The 14300-nt window shown below is 34.7% G+C and overlaps 1 protein-coding gene across 1 annotated transcript in view; it reads right to left on the bottom strand.

Moving 5' to 3' along the window:
- The window catches only part of RfC38 (replication factor C subunit RfC38), a 145789-nt gene that overhangs the window by 66317 nt on the left and 65172 nt on the right, over nucleotides 1–14300 (bottom strand). The window contains exon 6 of the mRNA XM_090392632.1: nucleotides 7127–7225. Coding sequence (XP_090248758.1) covers nucleotides 7127–7225 — 99 coding nt within the window. The remainder of the gene's footprint in view (nucleotides 1–7126; nucleotides 7226–14300) is intronic.

Raw genomic sequence — 14300 nt, 5'->3', positions numbered from 1 at the left:
TGCACCATTACTAAAGGGTTTCTCATGTTTGGCAAGAATATGGCTCACTCTTAACGATGCAGTTGTTGCTGTCTCTGAGTTCGATATTATTTTAATGAAACATAACTGTTGTGATGACAAACTTTTCTTCAATTCTTGAATTTTGACTTTTCGTAAATCACTGTTACGTGGATATGCCGTTTCATAGCTGCTGTGCACCGATTTAAAGTGTTGTTCCAAGTTCCCTTTTTTCAGCAGAGAAACACTTCCATTGCAAATCAAATAACAACATTTGTCTTTGATCATAATAAAGAAATAATCATGTTCCCACGCTTGATGATAGTGATACATCTTTGCTTTTTTCATAGTAGTCATGATGGCACAATTTTAAATTATATTAAAACACTTTAAACTTCAAATTTTAAACTTGTAGCAGAGCACTAGCACAAAACAAACAACTGAGTTTATAATACTGCTATCATTTATACATCAAACTTCATGTGTTATGTTTGTACAGTGCAAAGCGAACAAAAAACCAAAGCAACGACAATCATATTATAAATGAAGCCATTCCAGAAAGAACTTGACACTGTTAACATTCAAGAATGTGCGAGCAGGACTGAAGTAGATGATCACCTAAACAGAATGGAAAAGTCAACAAAAACAGGTGTTTAATGCCAAGAGGGCAGGAAAAAGACTTAGTGGAAGATCGAAATCTAGGCAGAATGATTCAGTCAGAAGTGCCTTAGAAATTTGAAATGTTAAATATAATATTAAAGTGATAACAAAGTAATAGGCTAATTTGGAGAAAAATTGCTGACAGGAGATTAGTAATAATGTAAACTTTATTAGTACCATCATAGCAACCTAAACATCCCTTCAATATATAGCAGGTAATTGATGATAACAACATAAAAATTCCTTAAATAACAAGAAATGTAATTCTACTTTTACATTTACTTAATAAAAAATACGAAAAGGATTTTTTTGTTTGTATTTATAATTTTTTTACATAGTCCAAAAATCTTGCTCTAGAGACCAAACATGGAACTTTAACTTAAGTATAAAGAGCTAATAAGCTTCATTTCGGCAATGAAAACGTTACTTAAATTAAGGGGATATTAAATCCCACATAGTTTTAAAACCGAATAAGAAACTCAAAGATTGGAATCAGAGAGTTTCTTGCCGAATATAGTAAACTATAAAGTATCGGCGACACTAGCGTTAGCCAATGCAAGTGATCCTAGTACGTAGTACAATACCAGGCAACTCATTGCAAAGGTGGGGAAGTTCAGATCGCTATTCTTAGGTATTTTCCATAATGTTAAGTAACTTAATGGTTGCACCTGTTTGGAAAACTCGTTTGCAGAGTACATAAGTTCTTTTCGCTATACACTTTAGTATTAGGTCTAGCTACTCACTGATGAAGCCTCAAAAAAGGCTGAAACCGGTCTGGGTAGTGACCTCCCTCCATAATGTAATAATAGCATACATTTCCTAGGAAATGTGTTTTTACATTATGGAAAATACCTAAGAATAGCGATCTGAACTTCCCCACCTTTGCAACGAGTTGCCCGGTATTGTACTACGTACTAGGATCACTTGCATTGGCTAACGCTAGTGTCGCCGATACTTTATAGTTTACTATATTCGGCAAGAAACTCTCCGATTCCAATCTTTGAGTTTCTTATTCGGTTTTAAAACTATGTGGGATTTAATATCTCCTTAATTTAAGTAATGGAACTTTAAGTCACTGTAGATTTCCAGTGAGCAGTGTGGTGGTCTCTCACCAAGTGATGACATTCATCCCCCATCTACAGACAATCACAAACATCACCTGCAGCCTATTAGAGAGCAAATAAACATGCCACTTGGTCAATCAGGCCAATGTATAGCTGGGAGTTTTGTCAAATTTAAACAGAGAATCAATACAATGCAATTATATCACTTTTGAAAGTTGTCCAATTCAAAACAATAATGTGATAACTCTGAATGATAATCATCAGATACTCCACACTAGAATTTCAGAGGAATACTTGAACCTGCTCAACTAATTTCACCTCAATCTGATTCTAATAATCTTACAGCACTTGTCACTTTTCTAGCCTGCACTTGTACTTTTCACTCATTTCCATTGCCCTTTTCTGTATATTTTCTTCATGTTAGCATTTGTTTATGTAGCATCTTAATTGCATTTATCCATTTAGCTTCCAGACTTCTAATTCTGGGAAAGAAGTCTAACACTGCGTTTTTCAAATATCTTTTTTTTTTTTTTTTTTTTTTTGGTTTTGTTTATTTCTTCCATGCACTACTCTTCACATCTTTCCTTTTTCCTACACATGGTATTGCAACCAGCTGTCCTAAATTTACCATAATTTCCAGCTCTGTACTATGTATTCTTTCATAGTCTCTCACCACAACATATTTGAAAACAAGGAAATTATGTGAACAATACTGGAGATTAAAAGGTGAAGTAAAAACATAAATATGACAGAAAATATAAAATGCTTCAAAAAATGAATGCTTGGTAATTAAAAGGCTGAAGGACACTGTCCACATCTAATAAAATAAGATATAAAGATTGAGCAGTGTTTAAACAAAAAGTAAATCACAGTGTTCATTGCTAAAATGAGTGCTTTGTAATAAAATATAAATTAAAGATACAAGAAATTATATACTTGGTTTACTCCTTTATTCAAGTGTAAGCAAACAAGTTTGTGCTTGAACTATTTTTAGGACTGGGGGAAACTCGTACAAAGAAGCTAATAAACTTCATATCACTTGCCTTAGTATCCCATAATGCAAAGCACATCCTTGCAAACATGTATAATGCTATGCATTATGACATGTATGATGCTATGTATAATGGGAAGGGTCCCTTCCCATATAATACACAGCATTATACATGTCCGCAGGAGATGTGTTTTGCATTATGGGATACTAAGGCAAGTGATGTGAAGTCATTAGCTTCTTTATACGAGTTGCCCCAGTCCTGAAAATAGTTCAGGCACAAACTTGTTTGCTTTCACTTGGATAAAAGATTAAACCAAGTACATAATTTCTTGGTATCTTTAATTTATAGTACAACCAACTGGAAAAACTTCCAACAACTTTGTACTGAAATATGTTTGTTAAAATTATGCTACACATCTCATAGATTGAGTCATTAGTCCTTGTACATGTACAGTTCATTTTTAGTCTCTCTCTCTCAGCTAGGGTCCATACTACTGAGATGTTAGTTGCTATCTCACTGGCTACTTATATGGACTGACAGAGTTTTGCAATGAATGAACATCTTTGCCATGATAACTGCACCATCCAACCCCTCATTTCATCTGATTCCAACATGCTGAAATCAAAGGATATGGGAATCGCTTATTTAGCAGAATAACTAATGAAGGGAAAACAACAGATTGGCAGCCTGCTTAGCATATCTGCTGTGCAACCACCAGGCTTCGGGTTTGAATTCCGTTATGGGTATCACTGTTTATGATTGTGTCTTTAGGTAGGATAATAATTTCATCGCCTGGTGTGAGACCACTGCCGTGCTTATTAGAGACCTGAAGTGGCGTGAAAAAGTTCCATGTTTGGTCTCTAGAGTAGTTTCTAAACTAGGTAAAAAAATGAATAAAAATAAAAAATATATATAAACTTCTTAGTTCCACTCACAGTAGGAATTGTTTTATTTTTTTATTATTTTTTTTTTTCATGTTTGTCTGACACACAAGAAGTTATTTGTAAATCTACAGTACTGTGGGTGGGCTAAGGATTATTAAGGATTTTTTTTATTTTTCATTTTTATTGATTTTATATATATATAAGCTACAGAGGCAGTGAAGGAAAAGAACAAAGCATATCAAAAGTTCCTGGCAAATAAGCCAGCTTGTGCTCTTAGAGAATACAGAGACAAATGTAAGAAAGCTAAACACTGTGTAAAACTAGCTAAACATAAGTCATAGAGGACTTTGGCAAGAACACAGAAAATAAATATCAAGAAAGTGGCAAAATATTCTGGAGGTTGTTGAAGAAGCTTAGAAATGGAGGAAAGAATGCTGTAAAAGGAATTAGAGATGATAAAGGTGACATGAAAACAGGAGAAAAAGATATCCTTGAAGTATGGAGTAATTAATTCGAAAAATTGCTAAATGAAACAAGCAGTGATAGCACAGTGGTAAAAAACACTCAACAGGCATACAGTTAGGAATACATATCCATACTTGAAATAGAAAAAAACTATCAAAGGCTTGAAATGTGGAAAGGCAGCAGGGGTAGATGATATTCAACTAGAAATGCTGAAGTATGGTGGTATAAAAGTCTTACAGTGGCTGCACTGCATAGTTCAGAAGGCGTGGGCAGAGGGACGAATTCCCGACGATTGGAGTAGAGCTCTCATAGTACCCATATATAAAAAGGAGAAATAAAACTGAATGTGAGAATTACAGAGATATTTCCCTACTGAGTGTTTCTGGCAAGATTTATGCCAGTATACTTGAGAAATTGGTTGAGAAGAATTGTGGAAGAAAAGCTTGGTGAAGAACAAGCTGGATTCAGGCCAAATAGAGGCTGTCAGGATCAGATCTTCACTTTACGACAAATAGTGGAGAAATCATGGGAATATAACAAAGATCTGTATTTAAGTTTTGTCGATTTGGAAAAGGCATATGACAAGGTGCCAAGAGAGAAGCTATTCAATATGCTACAGTTATATGGTGTCGATGGGACATTATATCAAGCAATACTTAGTCTTTATTTATGTTGCAAGTCAGCAATTAGAATTGAAGGAAGTACAGGAAGATGGTTTAATGTTAAATCTGGTGTGAAACAAGGATGTACATTATCCCCTCTGTTATTCATTATCTACATGATCACATTATGAAGGAAAGTGGCATTAAACATGATATCAGAATTCGATATGTTAATGTATGCTCTTTGCTTTATGCGGATGATGTTATACTTCTAAATAAATCTGCTACAAGTCTGCAAGATTCTCTGACTAAATTGAATAACTGTTGTAATAGATATGGTATGAAGGTCAGCAATAAAAAGACAAAGACACATGAAAATAGGTAGAATTGTTGAAAATTTCAAATGCATTGTGAAACGAGAACCTGTGGAACAAGTAAAACATTTCAGCTACTTAGGCACGATTTTTAGTGAAGATGATAAATTAAATATGGAAATAGACAACAGAATCAACAAAGCTGGCATGGTAGGAAGTCAATTGAATAAATTCATATGGAATAAGAGAGAAATTAGTCGAAACACTAAATTAGCTGTATACAAGGCAGTGTTCAAACCAGTTTTAACTTATGGATCTGAGAGCTGGGTCAGAAGTAAAACACTTGACCAAAGAGTAGAGACCGCAGATATGAGAGCCCTGAGAAAGATTAGAGGCATGAACAGATGTCATCAGTGGCAATATCATATTAAAAACGAGGATATTAGGAAAGAACTAGACATTGTCGGCATCCAGGAATGCATTAGCAGAGCTAATCTCAGGTGGTATGGTCACTTAAATAGAATGGGTGAGGAAAGATTAGGCAAAGCAAGTGTTCTCTGCCAGGTTGGCAGGATACAGTACAAAGTGCCTTAGACGATAGAAATATAAGATCTGATAATGTTGGAGTCTTGACAAGTAACAGACTGATTTGGAGGAAAATTGTAGATAGGAAGTTAGTAATGATGTAAAATTTTCATGTAGTACTATCATATCCTGTACACCCCCTTGAAGGTACATGTCAGAAATTTGATGATGATATATATATATATATATATATATATATATATATTGTATTTTTACTTAACAAAGTCTTGAAACCCTGCACTAGAGACCAAACAGAACTTTTTCAAGCCCTTCAGGTCCTCCAAATAAGCTAGGCAGTGGTCCCACACCAGGCAATGAAATTCATTTCCCACCTAAAGACAATCACAAACATCCATGTCCATAGCAGGATTTGACCAGCAATCTGTTGGTTGAAGAGCTATGCTAACCAGCCAACCACTGGTAGTACTATACTACTAATGTATTATTGCTTTGCAATCAAATCTTTTGTAGGTGAGAGTCACATTTGTTATAATGATTTTGGATATAGTGAGTCAACTATGTTGTCTACAACAAATGCAGTAGATCCAACTAGGGACTGAAACCTGTGTACATATTAACACAAAGTAAGAGTATGAAAGAGCTACTCAAACTAAGAAGAATATGTAGTTTCTCCCAAGCTGAACAGTGAGAAAGAGCATGGAGTGGTTTAATTTCACTAGAATTAGAGTTGAATTAACTAAGACTATGAGGCTGGTATATTATCTGGCCATTTGGCTGTTTTGCAGGATGAAAAACATTACCAGCTCTGTATGAGATTGGCTAACTTGCCTTCAGCTGAATAGCTCTTATAAAGATTTCTCACTCTAGATGAGATATGAATTTAGAACCTTTCAAATGAAAGGCAAATGCCAGTTGTCTTCACGATCGTGCTATAGAGATGCTCTCTCTCTCTCTTGGTGAAGTGAATGCATGTCAGAAATGTGTATAAGCTCAACTGACACACATACACACAAAAAATAATGCTAATATTGTGCTGCCTGGTACATTTTCCCATCATAGACAAAAAATACCCACATGGGATGATCTGGCAGGAATTTTTTAGAGCAGAGACTATTTTTCAAAACTACAAATTAATATGCAAGAATGCACAAGTTGAAATGCTCAGGTTTCTGTAAATTTTCTGTCATTCATAGTCTGCATGGATTCTATTTTTGTTTTTAATGCCATTCCACCCATAAAAGATTGTAAACTTACCAATGGTATTTTAGTACCATGGATGAGCAATTAATTCTCAAAACTTTGAAGGATACTTAGCTGACTGATGTTTTAATTATTCTGTAAAAAGATGTAAAATGATTCTGTAAAAGGGAGTGAATCCTGTAACAATGAAGGTGGAAATATATAATTGAATATATTTATTCATATATGAAAAGGTTTTGAAAAAATATATGAAAAAAGGAAAGATATTCTGTAGACAATATCTATTCAGACAAAGCACAAGTGAAATAAGAAAAAAATAGCACACAAGATATAAAAATATTTTGTAAACTTTTGCAATATTCTTAAGTAAAATATGAACTGAATACTTGCCAGACAACTTACCTATTGGGAGTCTGCTCTTGAACTATCATAACAGCAGTTTCACGCAGAAAGACTTCCCAGTCTGGCTGGACAACCTCTTGATCAGGAACAAATGGATATCTGAAAACACAATGTAAAAAAAAAATTGTAATTTAGTAAAATGTCCTTGCCAAATAATTGACAAGCCCTTGAGTCTTACTGCAAAAAATGGCATCTTGGTCTAAGAGCATTATGACAAGGCTACCCAGCTAATAAAAAAAACTACAGTAATAAGTGATGCTTTGGAAACTGCCTGATGATTAGATAAAGGTGCAACTTCTGGATACAGACTTTAAAATTTCCAAAAAAACCATTACTATCAACTTTGGATATCTAAACTTCAGTCTGCCTATAGTACTAATATGCTAAAGGTTTTATGACATTGTGATAGCAGAAATGGCATTTAAAAACAACATACTTTAACTACTCACCAAAAAATACCACATAAAGAATTGATGCTATTGTGATTTAAAAATTAACAATAGCAAAATCTCTTATAACAAACTGTAGTTTAGTCTCTACAGATTTGCTTTTTATTTATTTATTTTTATTTTTTAATATGAATCTCATCCATGAACATATGTTTAGTACTGAGTAAGCTAAAGGCTTACCCATAGTAAGCTAAGGCTGTCAGAGGTGACAGTACCAAAATGTTGTTTGTGTCTTAGACAGGATTTGAATCCAGCTCTTTCCAATCTAAATACTTTGTCAAAACTGACTTAACTATGGAGGCTCACCAAATGTTCTACATCATGAAATTATCATTTGTGTCATGATTTGTATGATGAACATATTAACGGAAAACTCACCTCAAATGCACATCAAAAACTATTCTTTAAAACCGATATAAAGCAGCAAGATCGATTGTAAGTTAAGCTTTAGCTTACATCTTGTATACTTTCCTCTATATATAACCGATGAGTTTTACATTAATGTATTCATCGTACAAATCATGACACAAATGATAATTTCATGATGTAGAACATTTGGTGAGCCTTCATAGTTAAGTTGGTTTTGACAAAGCATTTAGGTTGGAAAGATCTGGATTGAAATCCTGTCTAAGACACAAAGAATACTTTCACCAGGACTCTCCATTCCTGGAAGGTAAGCTAGCCTATCTCATATGGAGGTGGCAAGGTTTTTCCCTCCTTGAAACTCAAGTTTTCTATCCTGCAACCGAGCAAACCAACCAAAAGAAGACATGCAAGTTACACACAAAAATATATATTTAGACATAAGACTAACCACCTTAAAATTATGGTTACAAAAAATGCCAAGGATACATAGCAGGTCATGGATCTCAAGGACCTGTAAGTACAGTGGATTATTATTTATTAGAACATCTGATGTTATCAATAAATCAGTTAATTGCTGTGTTTACTAAGACAAAATGAGGTATTTACCAAGAAAAGTAGAACAGGCTTTTAACTATCTCAAGAACAGAGGGAAATGATGTCACTTCATGCACTGTATGCAATTATGGAGATAAAATGGAAAAGTAAGGAAGAAAGATGTAAGAACAAGATAGAGAAGGGGAAAATAAGTTGAATTAGAGCTGAAGTGATAAGGGCATGAAACCAGCATATTATGCCCAATAATTGTTTCTTATCACAAAACCGACAAACTAGCTTGTTTTTTTTTTTTGTTTTTTTTGTCAATACCATATAAATTAATTTTGAGTGAATGATTAGGATTTTCAAGATTCAGGACTGAGATAAATTCTCTAGTATTATTATGAAAGGAAATGTATTATTTTGTTATCATAATGCATAACACTTCATTAATGTTTCTGTAACTTCTGCAAACAGAACCAGTTCTGCATTTTTGAGGGAATTTTTTTCATTTGTTTAATAATTATCATATTATCTCTGATGCCACAAAATTAGTTTGCAATGAATTATGGCATCATAATTTCTTGACAATTACTTTGTACATATTTTTGATACTCAAATCAATGGCAGTTTTTTGTGATGTCTCAATCTGTAGCTAGAAAACATATGGTCATGGGCTTGAAACTTCTCTTTTCCATTAATTTCTTTATGGAATCAAAGAATTAGTAATTAATTCCTCAATTCTAAAATCCAAAGCCTGGTTTAACATTAACAATATGTTATTTAATTTTATTAAACTCACGAATACAAAAAAATTGCAAAACTTATAGCCCACAGTACAATGTGCATGCAAGTGAATAAAAAGAAATTTGTGTGCTTTGCAAACAGCTGGAGGTCATATTTCTCAGAGAAAACAGTGCGAAGAGAGGCTACCAAAAAACCAAAGTAGATAGAATGAAAGAGGACATGAAGCTTGTACAATAAGTTTGAAGAGAAACTGTTTATAGAACATTGGAGGCTGGATAGGATATGGATGGCAATGTAGGCTATAGTTGTGAGTTGAATAAGAAAAGAAATATGTTTATGACTAGAGATCTGAGTATTATCAAAAGAAAGGAAAAGTATGAAATGAGTTCTTATGAGGAATAGGATAAGCTGTGTATTAGTATCATATCACTGAAGTTCATAAGTGTCACATATACCACTGGAGAGTAGCAAGGAAATTTATGTTTAAAACATCAGTTATGAAAGATCTTTATGCTCAGAACATTGAAACACTCCAAGTGTTTGTCAAGAAAAGAATCGGAATGGAGTGTACAATCAACAAAAAACAATGGATAGGATTTAAGTTTACAGAGCGGTCAACAATGTGTAGCAATTCTAGAACTAACCAAACTGCAACAGAGGGAAATCTAAAGAGAGAAAATCCTCCAGTGATATGTAATGAATGATCAGAAAGGAACCTGGTGACCCAGTTGCAAAGAAGGATAACAGGCAGATCAAAAGATGGCAGTTTCATAAGTAGGCCATCTACAAAACTCAAATTCCCTGGAAAATTTCAAGAACAGCTCTGCATCATTATCATCTAATTCCTAATATGTACCCTCAGATTATGATAGTACATAAAAAATTTATACCATTACTAACTTCCTGTCAACAATTTTCCTCCAAATTAATCTCTTATCTGTCAGGAATCCAATATTGTCAGTCCTCTATTTCAGTCTTCTAAGGCACTTCTTAGAAGAACCCCAGCTTCATATACAGCCTACCAAAGCATGCAATAAACAAAACAACTATCAGCATATCAAAATCTGACTTCATAAAGGCTAATTAACAGAAACTTATCACCTGTCTTATGTTCTGTCTTCTAGACCCTTGCAAGTCATCTAAAGCTAATCCTACTGGCATTACTCTTCTCCTCCAACGTCACCTCCTACCCTACCAGAAACAGTGCATCATAACATATGCACTCCTATATAGGGCTTTTTGAAGAGAAAAAAATAAATAAAAAATCAAAAGAATACTAAATAACTTAAGACACTAAAAAAGTCTTCCAGTCCCAATGGCATCTCTAATTATACTCAATGATGTGTTCTAGAGCTAACACCTGTCCTAATTGTCTCTATAATTTTTTTTTTTTTTATACTCAGCTGGAACTACTTATTCCAATGCATGTACTGGATTACCTACCTACAGACTTACCAGTTAGTCAATGAGAACTGGTATGGATTCCTCAACTCTAGATCCACAGTTGACCTTGTAGCCTTCTTCACCCATTTGGAAACAACCCTTGCAAAAGCTTGGAGAAACATTATCACTCTTGACATTTCCAGAACATTTAAGTAAGTTTTGCATATAGGCTTGCTCATTAAATTCCCATCTTTCAGTCTACCTGCCACAATCTGTAATTGGATAGTCTCAATCTCTCTCTCCAGTTGTGCCAGAGCCTTAAATAGTGATCTCTATATATCTTTCAATGGTACTAAGATTAAGATAACCTAGCCACTTTCAATGTTATCAAAATGCAGTCCCTCCACCTTTTTTTTTACCTTGCAAAGGGGATCTCAGCTCAGTACCTTTAGTAATATACTAATTGCCAAACAAGACCAGTGGCTGGTGCTATGGATGCACGTGCCACTTCCACTTAAATAAATAAAAATAAAACAAAAATGAAATTTGCTGCTAAAGCCTTTTATTCTCCTGTAGGGAGTAGGCAAAGCCCTTTTAGTCTTTTCTAACTTTTGAAGACTGTGTGTGTGTGTGTGTGTGTGGAGGGGGAGGGGTTCAATCTCCACTGGTAGCTAGCTCAGATAGCTGGCACAAGACTATCACTAATTATACATGGCATATACATACATAACACTAATTATACACTGATAAACTCTGCACAAAAAGTGGTCCCTAATCCTAACATTATATTTACTGTCTGAAATAGTGCGCTCTACAGTCAATTTTCTTGAGTTTACAGGACAAAAAAAAACCCATTTGCACATGCCAGAAATAGACTAACTTGAGAACCAGTCAGGAAAACAAAAAAAAAAGGCATTGGCAACTAGAATCAAACTTGGAATGCTCTTTCTTTGGGTGACTAGTACTGTGGATGCACATGCCACTTCCACTGAGCTACACAGTCTCTAGACTAGATCGTGCTTCTTAAATGGACATTTACCTCCAAGCCTCTACCTGGCATGTAAATGCATCACAACAATAGCTTCCTTAACCTCTGAAAAACCAAGCATTCTTTCTGCTCAAGATGCTACTTTTCACCATTCAACCACTAAACTCTGCACAAATACCAAATCAACACATCTTTAGAGTATTGTTCATATGTTGTGAGTGAATCCACTCCCCTTGCTGCCAAGAAAATGATTCAGCTGACAGATGCTCCCTCACTCACTCATTTCAACTACTATCTCAGAGACATGACATATCACTACTATCTTTCCTATAAGTACTTTCATGGTTACTGCCTCAGTGAACTGGCAACTATCATTTCCTCCACTTTGACCAGTTAAAACAAGAGAAGTAGCTACCCAACATTTCAACTGCAGACACACCAAAACCTGCTTCTTCTTTACTTCATTTATTCCATCTACCTTTGTCATCTAAAACAACCTTATGAAGAGTTCTAAAACTAAACTTCCAATTCTAGAAAAAATGTCAATAGATTTCTTTCTCAATCCTCACCTGCACACCCCACATATGACATTGATTCCAATGTCTAATTTCTATTGAAATGATAGTATTTCAGTTCTATCTGTACTATATCTTTCTATATCAGGTGTGTCACATTAAGAGTTTTATTGTTGTGCATTTAACTTAAATATTCTATTTTGCTTTTGTAATTATAACCTAATCATCTACACTGATGATGCTAATGAGACGGCTGAAAATTCTGCACGTAATAAGATTTTGTAATTTGAATCCAGTAAATTTTGTGTTCAGTAATTCTAAACACAAAATTACATTGTTCTCATACTCATAAAAAAGAGCCCTAGCAATCTGCTCCTTAGACAAGCTCTTCAAATGGAGTTACAATTAATTAGTAACACTTATAAAAATGATATAATTAAAAAAAAAAAAACTGTGAATAACATTAAAACACGATTACAGTAAGGCCTCCATAGTTCACCCTTACGTTTAAATTCCATATAGGACACATACTGAAAAGCCCAAATAATGATTCTTCATATCCTTGACACGGATCTTTCCGATCAAAGGGAATCATCAATAGCAACTATTGAGGCATTGGCTAAGGTGTCACAGATAAGCGGACAATGAAGTTCTAGCTCTACTAGTTATGTTTCAAAAACCCCATACTGCTGGGCTGTCTGAAATTATTATGATTGCACAGGCACCTCTGTTTAGTCCATGGGAGACCCAAACTATCAACACAATAAATATCATACCTCTCCTTGAAACCATTAAAAGACAAGGCACTCACAACTGACTCCATTCCATTCATTCATCACTCTCCAAACGAAAAATCTAGTCCTCATGCCATTGCTTCCAAAAGGTTTGGTAAGGCTTTGGCAGTCTTACCAAACCTCCAAGGATTTCCTCTTGTTCTGCTCCTTCTAGCCAAGTGTTGAAATATTTTCCCTTCATTAATCGTACAAAATCTTTTAAGTAACTTAAATGTTTCTACCATATCACCCTTTTTTGCCTATCAATCAACTTTTGCAATCCAAAAACCCTCACTCTATCCTCATAGGCAGCATTCCACATGCTCTGCATCCTCTCCACCAATTCCTCATCCCTAAGAAACCCAAAGTGACCAGACCTGAGCACAGCAATCAAGATGTGATCATATCAAGGCTTTATAAAGAAGAATGATAACTACCTTATCTCTGTTTGTTAGTGTGTTCTTCTATAACCAAGTAATCCTGTGAGCTACCCTGACTACTTTTGCAATGTGCCCTCTAAACTTCACTCTTTCTCAATGCAGACAAGGCTTGTAATCTTTCTATCACAAAATACATAACCTTACACTTTTCTACATTAAATCGGCACCATTATGCTTTGCCCATACTGTCGGCCTATTCAAATCATCCTACAAACTCTTTACATCACCTTTATTAACTATTATCCTAACTAACTTTGCATCAGCAAAGAAGTGAATATCTCACTGCAAATTATTTCCTATATCATTTATGTACAAATTAAACAGCAGTGGTCCAAGCACAGAGCCCTACTGCACACCACCAGTCACCTGCCTTCTCCTGGATTCTGCTCCTCCATATACTACTTTTTGGTATCTGTCCTTTAGGGATCCTTTTTTATACATATCAGCAGTTTCATATCTCAAATTGTTGCAGTTTGTGTAATAGAGTTCCATGTGGTATCCTGTCAAATGCCTTTGCAAAATCCAGCAGTATCATCATGTAGCCATTCCCTTTATCCAACTCAGCTGTCACTGTATTGTAAAACGTTAATAAATTACTTAGGCCTGACTTTCACAAAGCCATGCTGCAGCAATTGAGTATACAATAGATTTGCTGTAATCTATGCTTGGGAGAGGGGGGGGGGGATATGGTGTGGGTATGTGATGTTAAAATTCTTTGTATCTGGTGTGGTGTTAAAATTTTTTGCTTCTGATAATTCACTTCTACCAAGTGAATTATCAGAAAATGATAACTGTGCTCTTTCCTATAATAAATAGTTACAAAATAACTAAGCCATTTGTAGTTATTTGGGTAGTCACAATGAGACAGTATGCTATAATAAGAACTTAATGTATATATTTACATACATTCAGTAGGAATGTCTATTGCATTTATTGAAAAATTCTGATTAAGATATAATGAAAGTACAATAGCGCAAAA

This window comes from Typopeltis vanoorti, chromosome 5, assembly GCF_054136105.1.
Source record: "Typopeltis vanoorti isolate ZY-2024b chromosome 5, IOZ_Tvanoo_1.0, whole genome shotgun sequence".
NCBI classification, from domain to species: domain Eukaryota; kingdom Metazoa; phylum Arthropoda; class Arachnida; order Uropygi; family Thelyphonidae; genus Typopeltis; species Typopeltis vanoorti.
Note: the sequence above shows the minus strand (reverse complement) of the source record. Positions and strands in the feature narration are given on the sequence as shown.